The sequence below is a fragment of the Acinonyx jubatus genome, chromosome D4 (genome assembly GCF_027475565.1).
Source record: "Acinonyx jubatus isolate Ajub_Pintada_27869175 chromosome D4, VMU_Ajub_asm_v1.0, whole genome shotgun sequence".
NCBI classification, from domain to species: domain Eukaryota; kingdom Metazoa; phylum Chordata; class Mammalia; order Carnivora; family Felidae; genus Acinonyx; species Acinonyx jubatus.
In genome coordinates this window covers 3,189,432-3,208,655 of record NC_069391.1, presented here as the reverse complement: position 1 = coordinate 3,208,655, position 19,224 = coordinate 3,189,432, and the positions used below count along the sequence as shown (strand labels likewise).

General features: G+C 62.3%; 1 protein-coding gene across 3 annotated transcripts in view; it reads right to left on the bottom strand.

The window, feature by feature from the left end:
* COL5A1 (collagen type V alpha 1 chain) overlaps positions 1-19,224 on the bottom strand; it is a 148,116-nt gene that overhangs the window by 23,853 nt on the left and 105,039 nt on the right. For 2 of the 3 annotated variants that reach the window (XM_027051684.2, XM_027051685.2), the window contains exons 32-46: positions 18,875-18,928; positions 14,410-14,454; positions 14,231-14,284; positions 13,204-13,248; positions 12,709-12,762; positions 11,685-11,738; positions 8,672-8,725; positions 7,865-7,972; positions 6,425-6,514; positions 6,275-6,328; positions 4,875-4,982; positions 2,713-2,820; positions 1,745-1,798; positions 792-845; positions 584-691 (exon numbers count right to left, since the gene is read on the bottom strand). In XM_027051684.2, the coding sequence (XP_026907485.1) occupies positions 584-691; positions 792-845; positions 1,745-1,798; positions 2,713-2,820; positions 4,875-4,982; positions 6,275-6,328; positions 6,425-6,514; positions 7,865-7,972; positions 8,672-8,725; positions 11,685-11,738; positions 12,709-12,762; positions 13,204-13,248; positions 14,231-14,284; positions 14,410-14,454; positions 18,875-18,928 (1,044 nt within the window). The remainder of the gene's footprint in view (positions 1-583; positions 692-791; positions 846-1,744; positions 1,799-2,712; positions 2,821-4,874; positions 4,983-6,274; positions 6,329-6,424; positions 6,515-7,864; positions 7,973-8,671; positions 8,726-11,684; positions 11,739-12,708; positions 12,763-13,203; positions 13,249-14,230; positions 14,285-14,409; positions 14,455-18,874; positions 18,929-19,224) is intronic. The other variant, XM_053204424.1, reaches the window with a different exon arrangement.

Genomic DNA, 19,224 nt, shown 5'->3' with positions numbered 1-19,224 from the left:
CAGGCACTCTTTTCATCTACAATTCTTACAGTGGGTCAGTCATTTCCACCATCTCTGCAACGAGTGCGGGAACCCACACCGCTGGTCAGGAGGAGCAAATACGGACACGTCTGCGGTCACGGGGATTTGCGTTGCTTCCGATTAATGAGGAAGCCCCGGGAGGCCCACAGAGCCTGGTCTTAGATTTCCCATTCTTAAAATGTCAGGAGAGGGGTGGGGGAGGCGAGAGGAGAGGGGAAGGAGGGCAGAGGAGATGAGAGGGGAGAGGGAATCAGGACGGGGAGAAGGGACAGGAAGGAAAGGGAAGGGGTAGGGGAGGGAGGGGAGGAGGAGTGGGGGAGGGGAGGGTGGGGGATGAGGAAGGGAGAGGGGAGGGGGGAGGGGGAGGGGAGGGACTAGGGGAGGGGAGACAGGGTAGGGAAGGAAGGGGAGATGGGAGGGGAAGGGGAGGGGAGGGCAGAGGGGGAGGGGAGGAAGGGGAGAGGGGAGACGAGAGGAGGGGGACGGGAGGGGCCGCCACCGCAAAGATGAGGTCCCTTCAGAAGGAGACCACCGCCCTTGCACAAACCCTGTGGTTAGTTACCTGCAGCCCCACTGGCCCGGGGGGCCCAGGAAATCCTCTTGGACCTTCGTCACCCTTCTGCCCAAAAAGGCCCTGCTGGCCGCGAGGGCCTGGCTCGCCGTCGGCTCCCTGCGGGGGGGGGGGGGGGGGGATGATGGAGCCGGGGGTGAGGAGCCGCTGCCGGTACCCCGCCGGCTCGAGGGGCTCGGGATTAAGCACGGATACTCACGGAGGGGCCTGGCTGTCCGATGGGGCCCTGAGGACCGGTGGGCCCAGGCGGACCCTGGAGGGAAAGGACAGAGACACGGCTGCTTTCCCGGGGCCAGAGCGGAGGCCGACGGGGAGGGCCGGTCGGGGCAGAGACCCCGGTCCGAGGCCGTCAGCTCGGCCCCCACGCGTGGCCGTCGGTGGAAGGATGCCGGCCCGGTGGCAGGGGCGTGTCGTCGCGGGCGGTGCTGGCGGCCGCTGTGCATCATCTGAGCTCCCACCACACGCCCAGACGCGGGCCCCGGAGGCCCTGCGTTAAACACACGATGGGCGCCACGCCGCCCCCCACACGGGGCCAGGACCCGGCTCCAGACCGCGAGGCTGGCGGTGCGCCCCCAGGCACAGCCCACTGTCGGCCCAGGGAGCGAGGGAGGGAGGAAGGCAAGGGAAGCAGCACCGGGCGGTGGCCCCCACGGGCACACGGTCACTGACCGCCTGGGGACACCAACCCCCCTGAAGAGGCCCAGCCGCTCAGCAGAGTGGACAGGTGTCACCCGTACCAGGAAGGAGCTGGCCCCGAGTGACACTGTTTTTCAAGAAGACACTAGGGCCCCTGAGCAGACTGAGCAAAGGAAAAAGGGGCAAAACAAAGAGGCAGCGGTCAGGGTGCCCGTGGCCCTGAGCACCGAAGGGCGGCCATGACCCAGGCCTGCAGAGCCGAAAGCCTCGAGGACCAAACGCCCCACTGGCCTTACTTCCCAAAACCCGTGAACGCCTCCCGCTTGTCTGTTCACAAGGGACTCACTCAGGGACATACGTACGTGCACGCACAGACACACACACACGCCCGTGTGCACACGTGTGCATGCACGCCACCCACACGCGGGTTCCAGCAGCCGTGTCCTGCTCTGGGCTGCTGATGCTGCCAGGTTGAGGACGGCGTAAACGCCAGCAGGGAGCGCGGGGTCCCCGTACCTGCTCGCCCTTGTCCCCCTTGCTCCCCTTCTGTCCAGGCTCCCCGATCTCTCCCTGCGGAAAGACCAGGAAGATCTGTTAGCCCCGAACCCTCTGCATGTTATCCGCTCCCCATAATTATTTTTTCCTAGAGATGAAGAATCATCTCCTCTCTGGGGGGGGGGGGGGGGGGCGTGGATAACTTTCCAAGGAAGAGACATTTCCGCAGATTAACTGATTTCCCTTCTAATACAATACTCAATGGGACGCGGCCTCCATCTCACACGGTACAGGATTTTAGCGGATTTTAAAATGTGGTGAGAATCGCGGTGGAAATATTTACTTTGTTTGTCAAATCGGGAGGCATAGCGACGCAGGAACAGAGACGTCGGTTACCGGGCTCCAGAGGGATTATGAAAGTGCCCAGCATCCCTGTCGTACAGAGCTGTCCCCCGCGCTGAGAGGCGGAGTCATCTGCGCACAGGTGACGAAGTCGGAAATGTCACCCGAGTTATCACAAATGGAAAGTCAGGCCAAAGAGCGAGATTCCACCGTCTTCATTAAACGAGGGGTGAAATATAAGCTCCGGAAGTAACAGCGGTAGAATCATCAAGCACACTCTTAATGAACGGGGGCCTTGATGATTCAAGCGACTACACTTAAAAATAGACACCGAGTAAAATCTCGTCGTGTCGGGCTCTGCACATTCAGCACCGACGTGATGCACCGGGGAGCGGGGAGGATCTCTCCTCGCTCAGGAGGCTGGCAGCAAACGTCCCCGAAACGGCAGAACCGCACGGGAGGAAAGCAGTTTCAAAGCCCCCCGAGCCCTCCAGAGATCTCATTCGTCACCGCGCTATTTGGGAGCTTTTCCGAAATCCTGCACCGACGCCGAGCGAGCAGGGGCGGGGGGCCGCTGTGCCACCCACACCGGCAGTCTGGGCTGCGGGTCGTCCGCGGGCAGGGGCACTTGCCCCAACTCTTCTTACCTTGTCTCCGTCTTCTCCGGGGGGGCCCACTGGGCCAGCTGGACCGGGGAGCCCCACGGGACCCTGGAGGCCATCTCGGCCAGCTGGGCCTTGGGGACCCTTCTCACCCTGAGGAGGAAAGGAGACCCCCGGTCAAACACGGCTCCGTCGTGGGACCATCCAGCCACCAGCTCATCAGCCCAGAGAGGAGAGGCCCCCGGGCGGGGAGCGGGCAGTTCTGGGCCTCGCCAGTCCTGACGGGTTTCAGCCAGCTTCACCGAGGATCACTCTGAGCCCGGTCTCCCGCCACTCACATCCCGCACACCGCTGCCTTTCCGAAGAAGGGCTCCTCTTTTACAAATGGGGAAACCGAGGCACAGTTTGCGAGCGGTGCCGCCCAAACTCAAAGCCAACCAGCCAGATTCCTGAGGCTGTGTGCGGGATCACGGATTCTAGGGGCCAGGAGGGCCTGAGCCCCGGCCACCACCAATGTTCGTACCATTTTAATTCTCGGCCAACGCCTCCCCCACCAAACAGGCGCGTACGCACACAGGCATCTCTCTTCTCTCGTGATTCTGATTCACTTCCTCGTAACTGCCCCTAGAAATCTCAAGTGTCCTTACTAAGTCCTTGCTTTGCTTGCGTCACCGTACTACTCTGTGGGCGCAGACCGAGGGGGTGTGTGCTGGGGAGGGGGACACGGGAGAGAAAAATGTGCGCTCGGTGTCCACATCCACGTGCAGCCAGCACCTACTCGGACCCCACTGCCCCATCTCGACCTCTCCGGCTTGCACAGCTCCCTCCCTGCCCCTCAGTTTAGTTCCTGCCAATGTAGACTTCAACCCTAGGTGAGCCAGAAGCGGCCCAGGCCGACCGTGGCTTGCCTGGAGCCTTCCCGTGGGACATCACTGGTCAGGCGGGCAGTGCTGGGGGACACCTGGCCTCCTCCTCTCCCTGGGGCTCTCTGGGGAGAACGACAAGCTCTGCACTCCTGGGAGGTTTCTGCTTAAGTATTTACTCTCTTCAGGCAACGAACTCAACCGTCTCTCAACCGTCTCCAACCACAACTGTGCTCTACATGCATTCAATGCACCACAGAAGGCGGGTTTCTGGCTCCGAGTTCGGCTGGGTCAGTGTCCGATGGCCTCAGTGGAAACGATGAGATGCCATCAGAGCCGACACCACACTGAACGGATGTTTGCCGGGGCGGGTGCCCCCTGTGTGGTATCGCGCTCGGCCGGGAAGGGAACCGGGCCCTCGCCACCCATGAACTGCCAAGCGCGGAACGCACGAGGAAGGTCTTTCTAACAGACATCCGTCAGTGCGGGCGTCCCAACTCTGTCGGGGATGGTCCATGAGCACGTCTGCCCTTCCCTGCCAGAGCCCTGCTCATTCTGACACCTAAATTCCAAAGGGAAGTTTGAGCTGAAATTTGTCTCCGGGACCGACTGAATGCGGGGCAGGTGGGGGGTTTGCAAAATCACGGTGGACACCAAATACGGTCGGGGTGGGGGCACATCAGGGCAGCAAGGGGCATTTTGTGGTTACTCCGGGAAAGGTGCTTGGCGGAGGGCGGCCATTGGCTTCCTGGAAGGTCTACACATGAAGGGACCCGTTAATCTCCTTCCTGGAAACCAAGGCTGGGGCAGGAGGCCTCACGAAGCCTCCACGCTGGGCTGGGCCACACTCGGGGTCACTGACAGCCGGCTGTCGGGGGTCCAGGGAGAAGTTTCTCTTCTTGGCACTCGCCTCCCGGCCCCAGGCCAGGGGAGGGGGCTCCCATCCCGAACGCCCATCCTTCTCCCACAAAGACCAGCCTGGCTCGGGTGACTGGGACCCGGCCACACATGGAGCCCAGAGCCCGGCCGAGACCAAGGCTGAGGCCACGCTGGGACACACACGGTCCCCAGCCCCTCCCTCTGTGTGCACGGGCTGGGGCACAGCCGCGCAGGTGAGCTCCCCAGCACCCTCTGGCTCAGGTGACTCTGAAAGAAGCCAGCCGGCACTGGGAACCCAATCTCGGACCTCAGTCAGGACGCTGGGGACACACCCACTCTCCTGGGGGACAAGCACACCCTCCCCCCACCTCCCCACCTCCCGGCTCCTGCAAGCCCCTGGGGCACGCCCGTGGCAGGGATGGGGCTTGGCGGGCAGGGCCCCTGCGCCCCCGAGGCGGTACTTACAGGAGCTCCTTTCTCCCCAGCCGGCCCTGGAGGTCCTTGGGGCCCGGGTCTCCCTGGGATTCCGATGGGCCCAGCAGCACCGGCCGGGCCTCTCTCTCCGGGGGATCCCTGGAGCGGGCAAGAAAATGGTTCATTTCCAAGGCTCCCAAGTGCATGGACACAATCTTCCAAAGTGCCACCAAGCCTTATCACTCCAGAGCCCTCAGTGGCTCCCAGGGCCCTTCACAGTGCACACTACTTAGGCCAGCGTTCGAGGCTCTGGGTTTCTGGGCCCCTCCTGGCTCCTCTCTTCCCATAATTCCAAGCAGATGCCTGCCTCCTCCCCAGGGTCTAAGAACACATCCTCCTTAAGTGCTTGCCTGGGGTGCCCTCCTGGCCCTGGGCCCCCATCCTCTCCCCCCCGCCCGGGGTCCGCCTGCCCACATGGGGCTCCCTTTCCATCCCGCTTCCCGATGTTGCATGTTCTATGCTCTATGGAGGATGTTCTGCCCCGCTGACCCCCCCCTCCCCCCAGAGCACCGCTGACAGGTGGGAACCGGCCTAATCCTAGGGTCAGCACAGGCAGGCCACCATTGCCCAGGCATCGCTCCGCACTGGCCTTTATCGGAAAGAAAGGTACTATTTTCATTTCCGCCTGGCTTCCCTGAAACGGTCCGTAACTCGGGTGGGGAGAGCTGGGGTTACCGTGTGGTCTATGCTCAGACCCAGAAGGGGGGGGGGTCCTACAAACCCACATCTGTGCAGCAGAGCTGGGGCCCCGTCCAAAGGGCAGGGGGAGATGCGGCCCCCGTTACAGCTCCACGGAGTGCCAGCTGAGAACAGGGGTCTGTGGGCACGCCTCCTGAGGGTGGGCGTGGCCCCACACGGCCCCCGATTCCCCCAGACCACAGAGGCGGCTCTGGGAACGCTGCGTCCTCAGACCTCTCCTAGCTGGACTCCCAACGTTGGAGGCACCATTCCGGCAACAGACGGCACCTGTGCTGGCTGACCTGTGCGTGGGCAGCCCTGGGGCCGGCAGGCAGCCTGACTCTCCAATCCACACTCAGAGACGGGAGATCTGGGCCCCTTCCCTTCCCTCCCCGCAGCCCCGGGCCCAGACCTACACTCGGCTCGTCAGCACGTGCCTTGCTCCTCCAAACGCAGGATGGAGACACGCGGCCCCCCCTCCACACCGCCGAGCTCTCTGCCTGTCCTCACACTGCGTGCCCCCCGCTCGTGGTCACCCCGGCTGCCAGCTCGGGGCCCGCTGCCCGCCTCCTCCACGTGGCCTGCCCAGGACCCACAGCGGGCCAAGGCCGGTGGGCACGCTCTCCTGGCCCTCGGGGCCGCCCTGTCTGCCTGCCCCCCAGGCTTGGAGGAAGAGGTCGGATAAAGTGTCTGTGCCGGCCGGCCGCACTCACCGCGGGGCCTGGCGGGCCAGGGGGGCCTTCGCTGCCTTTCAGTCCGAGTGCGCCCTGCAAAGCAACAAGAACACGTTCAGGACACCGTGGGGAGAGGGCCCCGGGCTGGGCGGCGTCCAGCTCCATCACCCCGCCCGGCCCCTCACTCACCACTGGACCGGGAAGCCCCCGATCCCCAGGGAAACCACGCAGTCCGGGAGGGCCGTCTTTCCCAGGGAGGCCGGCGGGACCTGGGTCACCCTGAAATCAGAGCCACAGATGAGCTTCTGAGCAATGCCCGGGACCAGGGTGGCCGGGGAGCTGGGGCGAGGCTTCCTCTCCCAGATCCACCAGACTCAAGCCGGAGTGGGGCAGCCCCAGGCACTGGCTCCAGAAGGAGCCTCTGAGTGGCGGCTTGACGTGCTCCGGGGCAGCTCGGTGCACAGGAGCATGACCGGTGCTCGTGCCTGGTAGGCACTTTCCGTGGGCTGGCTCTGCGTGTGGTTTGGGGACAGACTCCACCCCTCTGGGCTCAGGGTGGGTTGAGCGGGAGCCGAGGGCCCCCACGTCTACCCTTTCCGTACCTTGGGGCTCCTCGTAAAACTGCTCAGGTAAAGGAGCCTGTGGCCAGACCACTGGCCACATCACCCAAAACAGACCCATCACCCGAGACACTTGTTCCCAGCCTGAAACCACATTTCCTGAAAAGATAAACCAGCTGAGCGTTTTCCCTGAAGCACATGAAAGCTTTGATAAATCTTCCAGAACTTTATCCAGGGCCCGGCATGGGAGCAGAGGGCATCTCCGACCAGCACGCCCTTGACCTTTCCAAACTCGGACAGCTCTCTAGGTGAGGGGATATGTGCCCACCCACATCTACGCGTGTCTACATACGTCACACAGTCACACACACGTGTACGCATCCTTAAGTGCACACAGGTGGATCCCAGCACAGACACGTGTAATTCTTCCAACAACGCTTTACTGGCTCCCCTTCCTTATTCGCGGGTTTACTCTTGCGCCTGTGCGCGCGTGCACGGCTGGGTTTGCTGCGTCCCTCCCTGAAAAGCTGCGAGGGGAGAAGCTTGCCACTTTCAAGCCGATACCCAGGAATTACGACCACTAACCAGGGGCGCGCCCCGGCTGCGCAGCGAGGCTTCCTGGGGAACAAAGACGGGACGCAGGACCCACGCTAAGAGGCAGGCTAGAAACACGTCCACTTTCTGTTTTCGTTATTTATCCTTTAGCCTCTTGTGGTGGGAAACTTTTTAACGGGTCACTTTCTGCTGAATCAGTTTCAGACACGAAACGTCAGGGTGGGTTATGTGCGTCTGGGAGTCGGAGTGGCAGCCGGGGGAGGGGAGGTCAGCCGGGCACGGCCCCGGGGCCGAAGGCCAAGGACGGTTTGACCCCCGGCTCCCGCTGCCACCCCCCTCTGCGGCAACACAGCCCAGATCCTCCTTCAGACCAGGCAAAACTGGTCGTCTGGGGAGCCAGCTGGCACGAACAGCACTGGTCTGAGACCCCCGACTCGTTCATCAGAAAACAGCCGGACAGAACAGAGATCCCTCCGCGAAGTCCGGGCCGGCAAGGGAGGCCCGACGAACTCACCTTCGTCCCTTCTTTCCCGGCAAGGCCGGGGAGCCCCTGCTCACCGGGGGGGCCTGGGGGCCCGGGGTGGCCACGCTCGCCCATTGGGCCCGTTTCTCCCGTGGGACCCTGCGGGGAGAGTCCACGTCAGCCCCGAGAGTTTTCGAGACATGCCAGGGAGCAACCTTGCCTTCCCAAGCTAAGGACAGCCCTGGGCACGGAGGCAGAGGGCCCGCTGTGTGCCCTCCAAACCCCACAGTGGTTTGCGAGTGTCCTCCCTCTGGTAAAAGTCCAGGAGGAAACGGACGGGGCGGACGGGGTGGTTGCGTGCCGTGAGGGTGGCCCGGTGGCCACGCGAGAGGTGGGTGGCGTGCCCACGTCCCCTGCGGTCCGCGGCCGCAGCGGGTCAGTGTCTTATTTCCCGCTGCATCAGGTGGGAACTCGCTGCTCAGTTTTGCTGCTCCAAGCCATCGGTCCTGGCTGCAGGCCACCGTGCAGCGACCCACGGGCCGCGGCGCTGGCCGGAGCCAGGAGGCCCAGGCTGCCGGGGGGTCGGGGGCAGGGAAGAGCGGGCCCGAGCTGGGCCCGGCCCCGGCTGCCCGCGAGCCAGCTCCGTTCCGCCAGCTTGCCTCGCGCTGATTGCTCAACAGACCGTCCCCCGTTCTCCCCATCTGGCTCCCTGTGCGGAGCTCATCTCTGAACGCTAACAAGCCGCGGGACTCGGGATCCTCCGTCAGCAGCACCTATGCCTTCCGAACCCTGGGGCACCTCCCTCCCGTGTGGGCGCCGCACAGATGGCCAACGAAAGCGGGGGACGCGGCTGCTTACCTGAGGGCCCACGACGCCCGGGGGCCCTGGCGGGCCGGTCTTGCCTTGGAAACCCTGCAGAGAGAGAGTCACCACGCCGAGATGGCCGAGCGGTTCTCATCAGAAGGCTCGCGCCCCGACCCCCGACACCGACCCCCGACAGTGAATGTTCCCCACCACACTTGCGAGGGCCCGTCTCCCCTCTTTCGTCTGTGCGTATATTTCGCGAACACAGTGAGGCCGCAGAGGTTAGCTTCGCTCGCTGCTTTTCGGCCACCGGGTTTTTGTGCCGGGAAACAGATCTTAAGGCCACCGATCCTGACAGCGTCACTAAGCGTTCACTTTCCCGGTGGACTCGGCGCCATTGTTCAGCCTCCGGAAGCTCGACTCGGGAGCTACCTCTGGGCTGTTTCTCATCAGCGACTTTGGGAGATGGTCCCACGTGTGTCGCTAACGCCTCTGCCGAGTGACAGGTGACCTCACCCGCTCCTTGGCATTTGTGGGAACCGGGACGGTGGTGGGGGGGGGTCTTCGCCGCTTTCGTAACCCGGCAACTCGAACGTGCGGTTAGCCGGGTTCAGGGGGTTCCTCGCCTCTGCCCGCACACGGCTCGTGTGCCACAGCCCCGCCTTCAGTTTGGATGGTGGCTCTGCTACGCGTCCTCCCTTCGAGGAGGCGGCTGCGGCTGCGAAGCAGGGACGCTTCGTTTCCAGGCGCATCTACAGAGCCCTGCACATGCCAACAAGATGCCCTCTGCAGGTGCCCTGAGACACTGGCAGGAACGTGCAGATGTGACTCCCGGGAAGCTGTTAGTGGGAGCTCTAGAATCTGGAGGGGGGCGTCTTAAGCCACAGGGAGACCTGGGGGGCAAGCGGGCTGGCCTGTGTGGCTGATGGGCAAGGGCGGTTCCCTGCCTCGCTGCCGGGACGGCCGCCGGGCCAGCACCGGAGACTTCACGCTTAGCCGCTGGACCGTGCAGGGCCCACGGCGGATTCAGCGTCTCTGCAAATTCTCAGGGGGCTCTTCTCTTGAGGCCCAAGGGAAGCTGCATGCAGTGCACGGGAATGGCCGTATTTAAGTTTATTTATCTTGCGAGAGAGACGGCGTGTGCGTGTGCACGTGCGTGCGTGCGAGCGGAGAAAGGGCAGAAAGAAAGGGCGAGACAGAGAGAATCCCAAGCAGACTCCGCGATGTCAGCAGAGCCCCACATGGGGCTCAGACTCGGGAACGGTGAGATCATGACCTGAGCCGAGATCAAGAATCAGAGGTTTAACCGACTGAAGCCCCCAGGCGTCCTGGAAATGGCCATTTTTCAAGCAGAACCTTTGTAGGCAGCGTTTACAGGGTCAGAAACAAGGGGTGGTGGACAGGTCAAGGGCACCCTCACTTGGGGGGCTGTGGCACAAGTGCCAAGTGCAGGCAGGAAAGTATAAGGCAGTATAAGTATAAGGCAGGAAAGGCCCCTCTGTTTGCCCCGGGGTCAGGACCATCCCTGGCTGGTCTCGAGCCCCTGGCTGGGCCATGAGCTTTGGGCTCACGTTTAGAAGTGATGCCCTTCGCTGCCTCCGTTTTCTAAAGAACAAAGTCAACACCCGAGGGAAGACCTTTCTGGAAGGTTTGTCTGGACGCCCCGTGTCGGAGACATCTGTCCTGCCTGGGTCTGGAGACCGGGTGCCCCGCGTCCACGAGGGCAGCCAGGCATGGCACGGGTAGCTGGAAAGGCCCTACGTTACTTTCCCAGCAAAGACGAGCAGCTTAATTACTCCACCAGCCTCTGTGTGGGGTGAGGCAGAGGCAGAAAGGCACACGCTTGGCAAAACCTTCTATCTTGTCTCCTCAGAACAGCATTAGAGAAAAACAGGCAAAGCTCAAACGAAATGTTTTAATTTTTCTCTATAAACAAAAGAACGAGGTGATGTGCATTCATCAGCCAGCATGCGCCCCGCAGCAGAACGCCGGGGAGGTACAATTAAAAGCAGCTTTGTCACGATGAACCAGGGAGACAAAGGGATGCTTTTAGCGCAGGCACGGAGAAGATGTTAACGGCGGCATTCAAAGCTTCGTGGGACGCGGGGTTTGCTGTGAGACCCTTTCAGAGGCCTGTGACTACAAAGAAAACTGGCCGCAGAGACAGAGGGGCCCTCTCGGCAGCCTGTGCCGTCTTTCTGGTGACCAGGAGGTCCCCACCCGTCCGAGCCTGGAGCCTCAAGGTCACAGGTGCGCCCACGGCCTCCCACGGACACGCCCGCCGTGGGCGCGGTGGGCTGGCCTGCAGGGCCAGGAAGGGACTTTATTTCTGAAAGACGCTTTTTCTTCCCACTGAAAACGCCGGGTGCTTTAACCTCCGGCCAACAGCGATGCAGCCTGCACAGGGCTTCTCCAAAGGGAGGGGCGAGGTGGGCGGGGCACCCGGGACGGCAGAATCGCTCACCGATCACGAGCCTGGCTGAAAGCCCAAGTTATACCCGGCGGGCCACCTGCCAAGTTGAAGGGGCCCCGCGTAGCCCCTGCCATCAGCCCCGGGGCTGGGAGGGCCCGCACAGACAAGGCGCATGGCCGTGTCCCTTCTCTTACTACATCCCAGCGCGAAACAGCAGAAGGGCACGGGGTCTTTCTGGCTCGCTTTCTGGCCCGAATGCGCACACTTCGAGCGTGGCCGCACTCACGATTCCTCACTGAGGAACAGGAGGCTGGTCGCACACGGTTCAGCGTGCGGATGGCATTTTGTCTGCCATGATGGTTCTAAACGTGACCCTGGACCGAAGTTGCCGGGAAACCTTGGGCACCGGCACCGGCCTTCTGCGCACACAGAGCCGCCCCAGGCGCCGCTGGCCTGCACGGGGCCGTCCGCAGGCAGGCTGGCTCACCCCGAGTCAGCGGAAGACGGCCGACACCTCAGGGGCCTTCCCGAGGCTGGCCACTTTCTCCCGAGCCCACGGGGGCCGAGGAGGCGTGCCCACGGGCGGGGCTGTGGGAGAGGCCGGGCCAGCCTGCGTCCCCGTGTCCCCGTGTCCCCCACGCTGCCAATACTCACGGTCTCTCCTCTCTGTCCAGGGTGTCCCGGGAGCCCGTCCTTGCCTGGAGGGCCCTGAAGGAAGAGGCAAAGGGAAGAAGTTCCATTCAGTTCTGAGAGGCGCGCACCTTTGGGACTTCAGACCAAACCAGGGGGCGAACACAGCCACCTCGCTTCAGAGAAAGCTCCTGCAAGGGTCACGGTGACCAAGTGCCACATGGGGACCCAGCACCTGTGCGTCACCGCCCGAACCCGCACAGCCTTCCCGAGCGCCACACTTCCCCTCCCAGGGGAGAAACTGAGGCAGGGAGAGGTGCAGCCGTGGGACGCACAGGCAGCAGCACAGGGACCAGGTCCACCTTGTCCTGGCCGCTGACCCCCAGCATGTCCGTCTGGCGACAGTGCCCACGGTCAGGCATCTTTCCTTCTGGGGTGTAACAGAGTGTGCTCTGCCTGTGCTGACTTGGACTGTGCCCCCAAAATACGGGGGGGACGTGCTAGCCGCCCCGCACCTGCGAAGGTGACCTCGTTTGGAAACGGGGGCTTTGCAGACGTCACCGACGCAAGGTCACACTGCACTGGGGAGTTCCCAAAGTCAGTGGCTGGTGTCCTCACAGCAAGACGGGGGCGTGACGACCCAGGGACACCCCCAGAGGAGGCGCCACGTTAGGATGCAGGCAGAGACCGAGCGAAGGGCGTACAAACCGCAGACGGCCAGCAACCACGGGAAGCCGGGAGCGGGGCGGGGGGGGGGGGGGGGTGGAGGGCGGTCTCTCCCAGAGCCCCCTGGGAGGAACCGGCCCCGCCAACCCCCCGATCTTGGCCTCTTGGCCTCCAGACTGCGAGACAGCACATTTCTGCTGTCTCAAGTGGCCGAGTCGATGGTAATTTGCAACGGTGGCCCGGGACACTCATACTGGACCCAACTAGAAGATCGTGTCTGCCCAAATGAGAGAGAGAGGTCCGCGCTTCCAAAAAGCGGCTCTCTCCAGTTTCCCCGCCGACGCCCCTCCCACCGGCCCAGCAAGAAAAACATGTTACTTACAGGAGGGCCCTTGGGTCCAGGGAAACCGGTGGGTCCTTGGGGTCCGTTGGGTCCCTGTGGATAGGGAACGGCCAGCTGAGCACAGATGTCCTTTCCCCAGTGCGTGGGGGCCCAGGAGACCCCACCATGGTCCTCCTGAGTCCTTGGTTCTCTGAGCAAAGTCTCTTTGTGCTCCCCCGGATCCTTTCTCCATTTATTCCAGCCCCCCGCCCCCCACCAACGCAACAAAGGAGGTCAGTCTGGGGAGCTGAGGGGGCCAGCTTGGGGCCGAGGGCCGAGGGAGGGGGCCGCCCGCTTCGACAGGCAAGAGACCTCACTCCCAGCGAAGGCTACCACTGATCCGCTTTGGGATCCTAGGAAAACCCTCTCCTTCAGTAGGACTGGAGACACGCCTCCCTCTCCCCAGCCCACCCCGGGAAGAAACGGGGAGGGACATTTAAGGCAGGCTGCCTCCCCAGAGATGTTGGCAGAGGCCCGCACGTTCACGGTGCTCACCCGTTCACCCGGAGGGCCAGCGGGGCCATCGCCTCCAGAGTTGCCCTAGGAAGGAAGGGACACAGAAAAAACAGCTTCACTACGATCATCTTTATTATCACTGCCTGTGACAGCACACTGGCCCGTGACGTCACGGGACGTCAGTCACACACGGCACACAGGCACAGGCGCAGGTCACCAGGACTTCCAGGAAAGGGCAGAGGGCGCCAGCCGCCTATCCACGCTCCCAAAGGCCACCTGTCTTGTCATCAGACCCTGAGCTGCTATCCACGGGGCTGTGACATTTCCCCGAGAAGGCCCCCTGCAGGGGGACAAAGGCCACGCTCCCACCAGGAAGTGTGTTGAAAAGTCACATGGCGATAGGACCCAGGCATCTGCCCCGGGGCCCCCACAAGCGGTGACAACAGCTGTGCCGTGGTATCACTCGCTCGTGCAGAGGAGCGTTAATCCCTGTACGGGAACGTGGGACGAACCGGCACTCAGCGCGGGAGAATGTTCTGTACCCTGCCGGTGGGCACATCCCACTAGCCGGGGGGCCAGCTCTGCACCCCAGCCAGCAGAAGGCCCATGTCCCTTGGTGGGAGCGCACTTTGGAATGGCGTCCCGGCCGAACAGGGAGGGCCTGCTTGGCTGTCACACGTTTCCACGCTGAGAAAACAGGAGGAGGGGACGTGAGGGACAGGCTCGGGCTCTCCCTCTGAGGCAGGAGGAAGAAACGGGCCCTCCCCACCAGAACCGGATGGTGGGGTACCCGGATGGCTCAGCACTTGTGCAAAGCCCGGGGGCCCGGTCCCCTAAGGCCGCGGAGGTCCCAGTGTGGGGTGGCCCTTCCCGCCACGGCTCCGTTGGGGCCGAGGCACGTGATGCAACTCAACCTGACCTGTCCGAGGGCTGCTGGCCTGGCTCCTTCTTAAATACCCTCAAGCAAACTTCCTTTTTTTCTCCCAACAAAAAGGCCACGGATCACCCACAGGTGCTCCACGTGTGGGTGGCGTGGCTGATGCCCCAGAAGTCACTGAAAACCTACCTTGGGGCCAGGCTTCCCAGTGATGCCCCGGGGGCCCCGTTCGCCCCTCGGACCCTGCACGGGTGGGAGAGAGGAAAGGTGAGCTCGAATCCTCCCAGCCCTGGACACCTCCCTCCCCCTCCCACCGAGCACGCCCCCTGCAATGTGCTCCCGCTTCTGGAAGCCCAGAGGGTGGTTACCGTCGGGCCTCGCTGCCCCCGTGGTCCTGGCTTCCCAGGTGTGCCCTAGAACCAGAGAAAGAAGCGGCTGGTCAGTCACTTGCCAGAGACCCCTGCCACGGCCTGGGTGGTGGCCCTCTCCTGGGTTAGGGGGAGAGAGCTCGGAAACAGAAGCCGGGAAGGTCTGCTCTCCTTATCTGTGCTTCTCCAGGAGATTTTTCAGGCCAAGGGGACTTCACTGCACATTCGATACACAGAGCTTTGTGTTTCCGCACAGGCCTGTAGAAATCCAATTTTCTCCCTGCAGTCTGATGGATGTTTACCGCCCTATCTGGTTTCCTTTCCGCAAGCATCAACACCCCCCCCCCTTCCCCTCCCGCCCGCCCTCTCCCTCCCTTTCTCCATCTCTCTCAGCGGCGGGGGCGAGGGGGATCATTACCGCAACCCCTTTCATACATAATTTACTTTTGCTACAGTTCCGAATATTAGCCATTAAATTTTCAACAGGCTCCACAGACAAGCAAACGTGCAGCTCCACATATAAATCATACACCCAAAGTCATCGGCTTCTCTTCTCGTAGAACTTAACTCCTTTTTCTTGGCGGTGTTGTTTTGCATTTTCCAAACCACAGAAAACAGATGCGCCACATTTGTTTTTCTCGGAAGCAGAGCTTGGATAACGGGTAACCGCGGTTCACCCGCAGCGTGCGGAAGCAACGGGCGGACCGCCACCCCGGTGTCCCCACCGCCTCTCGATTCATCTTCCAGAACTTTATTCCGATTTCGAGCGACGAAGCCCAAGACGGAGCTGAGCCGCGAAGGCCACCTGCCGCACCGTCTCTCCCCAGCTTTGACTTGTTCGCTGCTGGAATCAAAACTGCTCTGTGCCGTCTGCCGTCTTGGAGTGAATTTAATACAATGGTTTACGGTGATGAGGTGATTATGTCTCCTTCCAACAATGCACTCTGGTTTCCCTGCTTTAATTACCTGGCGATAGCCTTTGGCTCCAAATAAATATTTGCATACGAACATTAATGCAACGTCTGCTTTCTTCACGCTGTTGGCTTTTACCAGCGTGGACGCCGGGCCAGCCCCGGCTACTTGTTGGTGTCCGTGGGTGCGTCCAGCCGCGAGTCTTCTCCACCAAGTCCCACACCCGTGAGCCCGGGCACAGAGGGCAGGACCAAGGCTCAGCCCCGGCCTCCCGGGTGAGCCTGCTGCCCAAGGGTTTCCCTGTAAACTGAACCAGAGAGGGACGGACGCTGCTCAACAGGAACCGCCCCGTCCACGGTCCGCTTGGTGACTCGCCTGTGAGCGCCTGTCCTCATGTCCTCACGGGGGACGCGCAGACAGTCCCAGAAACGGCCCTGCTCCGGCCGAGAAGCCAAGCACAGGTGCATCTCTGGACTCCGGCCTCCCGGGCCCCTCAGCCACCAGCCCCGCAGAGCCGCCCTCCCAGTCCGCAGATGGCTCAGGAACGGCGGGAGCAGGCACCACGGAACCCCTGCCTGTGTCCCTCTCCTCCATAATTTCCAACTGGGACTCTCAGGGATGACATTTTCAATGTGGCTGGTGCCTTCAGTCACGTGGCAAGACGGACCATGCCCCATGGGGGTGGCTTTGAGGCCCTGGGGACACCAGCCTTTCGCCCCCACCACCTGTTCACCGTCCCCTTGCCTCTTCCCCCCCCCCCCCACTCTGCCCCCTGCTCAGGCCTCAGTCCTTTGTCCCGGGCATCTGTGAGGCCCAGCCCACCTCCGCCCCTCCAGGCTGTCCCTGAGCCCTTCCCTACCTCTGCAGTCAACCGCCCCCCCTTCCCCCCGCACATCTGGTTTGTCCCTGAGCACGCACCGCCATCCACCACACCATCTGCATTACGGACTTGCTCCCTGTCCCCACCCTTGGAAGGCAAGTCCCACGAGGGCAGGGATCTGGGCTTCTGTGGCTCTGTCCCCAGGGCTCCAAGAGCACCTGACATGTGGGGACAGGGGAGGTGCTCAACTAATGCCATTTGGATGGAGGGAGGGATGGATGGGTGGATGGAGGGATGGAGGGATAGAGAGGGAGGGAGGGACACAGTGACAGGATGGCAAGAATGACCCCATAACTTGGTCTGGAAGGGTCAGCGCGCCAGCCGGATTGCCAGGATCGGCAATCAAGGAAGAGTTGCAAACCGCCAGGGCACGGGGAAGGTCACGGTCACTGGGAAAAAATTTCTTCTTCCTTTCCTGGGGAAGGTTCCAGAATAAAGACATCTCTCTCAGGAGATATGTGGGGGGGACAGACGTGCATAATTCCGGGGTTCCTCTCCCGTGCAGGGATGTGGGTCCCCGGTCGCCCCCGGGGAGGGCGTGGGGAGCCCACGAGCTGAGCCGTGAACGGTCCCGGTCTCCTGCCAGGACACGCTCGCGGAACTGCAGCCATCTGGGGTTCACTTGTGTGCAGGGTCATCTCGGACGCTTCCCAGGGACGGACTTGGCCTTTTCCTCTAGGTCCCATGTCCTCCGCTTGCCTCTGTGCTCCCAACACCCGGGAGGGGCACAGGGAACATTTCTGTGCTTGCCGATGTGCGCGAACGTGCTTGCCGGTCCTACTTGGCCCTTGCCCAAGCCGTTGCCTTTTGTAAAACTCGACATCGTCATCCTCCAGGCCTGCCTCCACCAAGGGGGCCTCCGAATACAGCAACCACCACAGGCAGCTTGGAAAAGCCCCGTAAATTCCCAGCATAGTTTCCTTGCGTCTGTGCTTCAGGTCCTGGGAACCAGGAGCCAAACCTCACAAGAAAAAGCTTCTGGACCCATGCTCCCCCGTTCTGCAACCACATCTGTTTTCGGTGGCGTCCCTGGTGACCCCCAGCACCGACGCATGGGGATAACTGCCCGTGGGGCTTGCGGGGGGGTACCCGGGCATCTCTCTGCCCTTCTGAGCTCAGGGGTGGGAAGTTGAGTAGCTCTACAGGGGCAGGGAGAGAGGAGCGGGGCTTGGGCCAGAGTGCTGGCCCTAGGGCACTGGCCAGGCCTCCACGGCCCCACGCGACCCATCCCAACGGGGCCTTGATCCCTGGCCCCAGCGGGCTCCTCCACGGACAGGGGCTGTGGCCAAATCACATGACCAAATGCCGAACATTGCGACCCCTCTAGGAGAGTCTCACCGCGAGCTGGTGTCAAAGGTCACGAGGCCGCCACCAGCACAGAAGCCACTCCCTTATCACCCCCACGCTTCCCGGACCCTGGCCCAACCTTCACAGCGGCCTCTGTGAGTATTCCAGAGGGCAGCTTTCCCCAAAGGCGTCCGTCAGACTCTCTCTGGAGGTCAGATAGACAGGTAGGGAGGCGGATGGATACACGGACAGCGACAGACAAGGAAGAGCCAGACAGACACGCTCGCAGAGGTATAGACACAGACAGGATGTACGTGCAGGTAAACAGGTAGATATGCATGGAGGTCAGGTCCAGCTCCAGATGACGACAGTGTCCCTGTGTTCACGCCGTCTCCTCGCACTGAGGGCAGTTCCCCGTTTTCTATCTGTCTCAGGCATCGGGCACGTACACGTCTGTTTACACGGGTTCGGTTGGCTTGAGGTCTCTCTCCGTTTTTCAGGAGAGCTCACCGTCTCTGCTCAGACGCGGTGAGGACAGATCGGGGCAGGTGTCTCTCTGGGAAGACGCAGCCCTCCTGTGCCAGGAGCAACAGCGTGGGCGCAGGGGAATGGGCCGGGCCTGTTCCAGTCCCCGCAAAAGCGGCAGTCCTTCCTCTGAGGTCTGGGGTCCCCCCCCCACCCCGTCCCAAGGTATGCCCTGCACACGTCTCACAACCCGGCCCCTCTGCCCCCACATGCCTGTGGACAACCAGCTCAGAACTGAACGACCAAGAGGACCCCCTCGATCCTGCGTCCCGGGCAGCAATGCTCAGAGAGCGTCCTGTAATTTCCCCGACAGAAGGCCTGGACCAGGGGGCAGTCAGGGCGGCGTGGGGGGCGTGGCTTCCTCAGCCCAGCCCTTCAGAACGCCACTGTCCATGGTGACAACGGAGAGAACCACAGCATCCGGCACCGGGCAGGTGCCCTGGGGCAACGGCAGCTTGGGAATGACGAGGGGGAAGAGCTTCCTGAATTTGGACCGGCAGGGTAGGCAACACGCTCCTTTTTTCTCCTTCCCTTCCTTTAAAAATTCGCCCGGAGGAAAGGCCCTCAGGTTGAAAGACTCGGGTTTCGCTCACGGCCTGAGGAGCTGTCGGGGTCGTGGTGTTGGTCAGAAAGCATGCCCTCCCCTCCCGCCGCTGCCCTGCAGCCCACCACCACCCAGCCCCGTGTGCGGGGAGTCTCCAGCGCTTGGTGCTGAAGGCCACGGGCCTTCTGGTCAGCCATCTGGAAAGGCGGTCTGGGCAGCAAAGTGGGTGAGAGCAAACAGGACGTGCCAGCAAATGCACCCGTTGAACACCAAGGCAGTGGAGCGAGCCACCCGACCGGAGGCCAGGCTGTCCTTACCCTGCCGCCCTTCTCTCCGTTGGCACCAGGAAAGCCAGGAAATCCGATAGAACCCTGAAAGAGAGGTGATTCATAAGGAAGCACGAGAGCTGGGCCAGAGAATCAGCTATGCTGCGTGTGCCAGCAGCAGCTTACGGTTCACGGCCTCAGACACGAGCTCCGCCGACCCACCCCCGACCCACCCCCTCACCCCCCACCCATCCATCCATCCACCTTCTACCCTTCCATCCATCCATCCATCCATCCATCCAACCACCTGTCCATTCAACCATCCATCCACCCATCATCCATCCACTCACCCATCCATCCCATCCAACTATCCACCTATACAAACGTCAACCACCCACCCA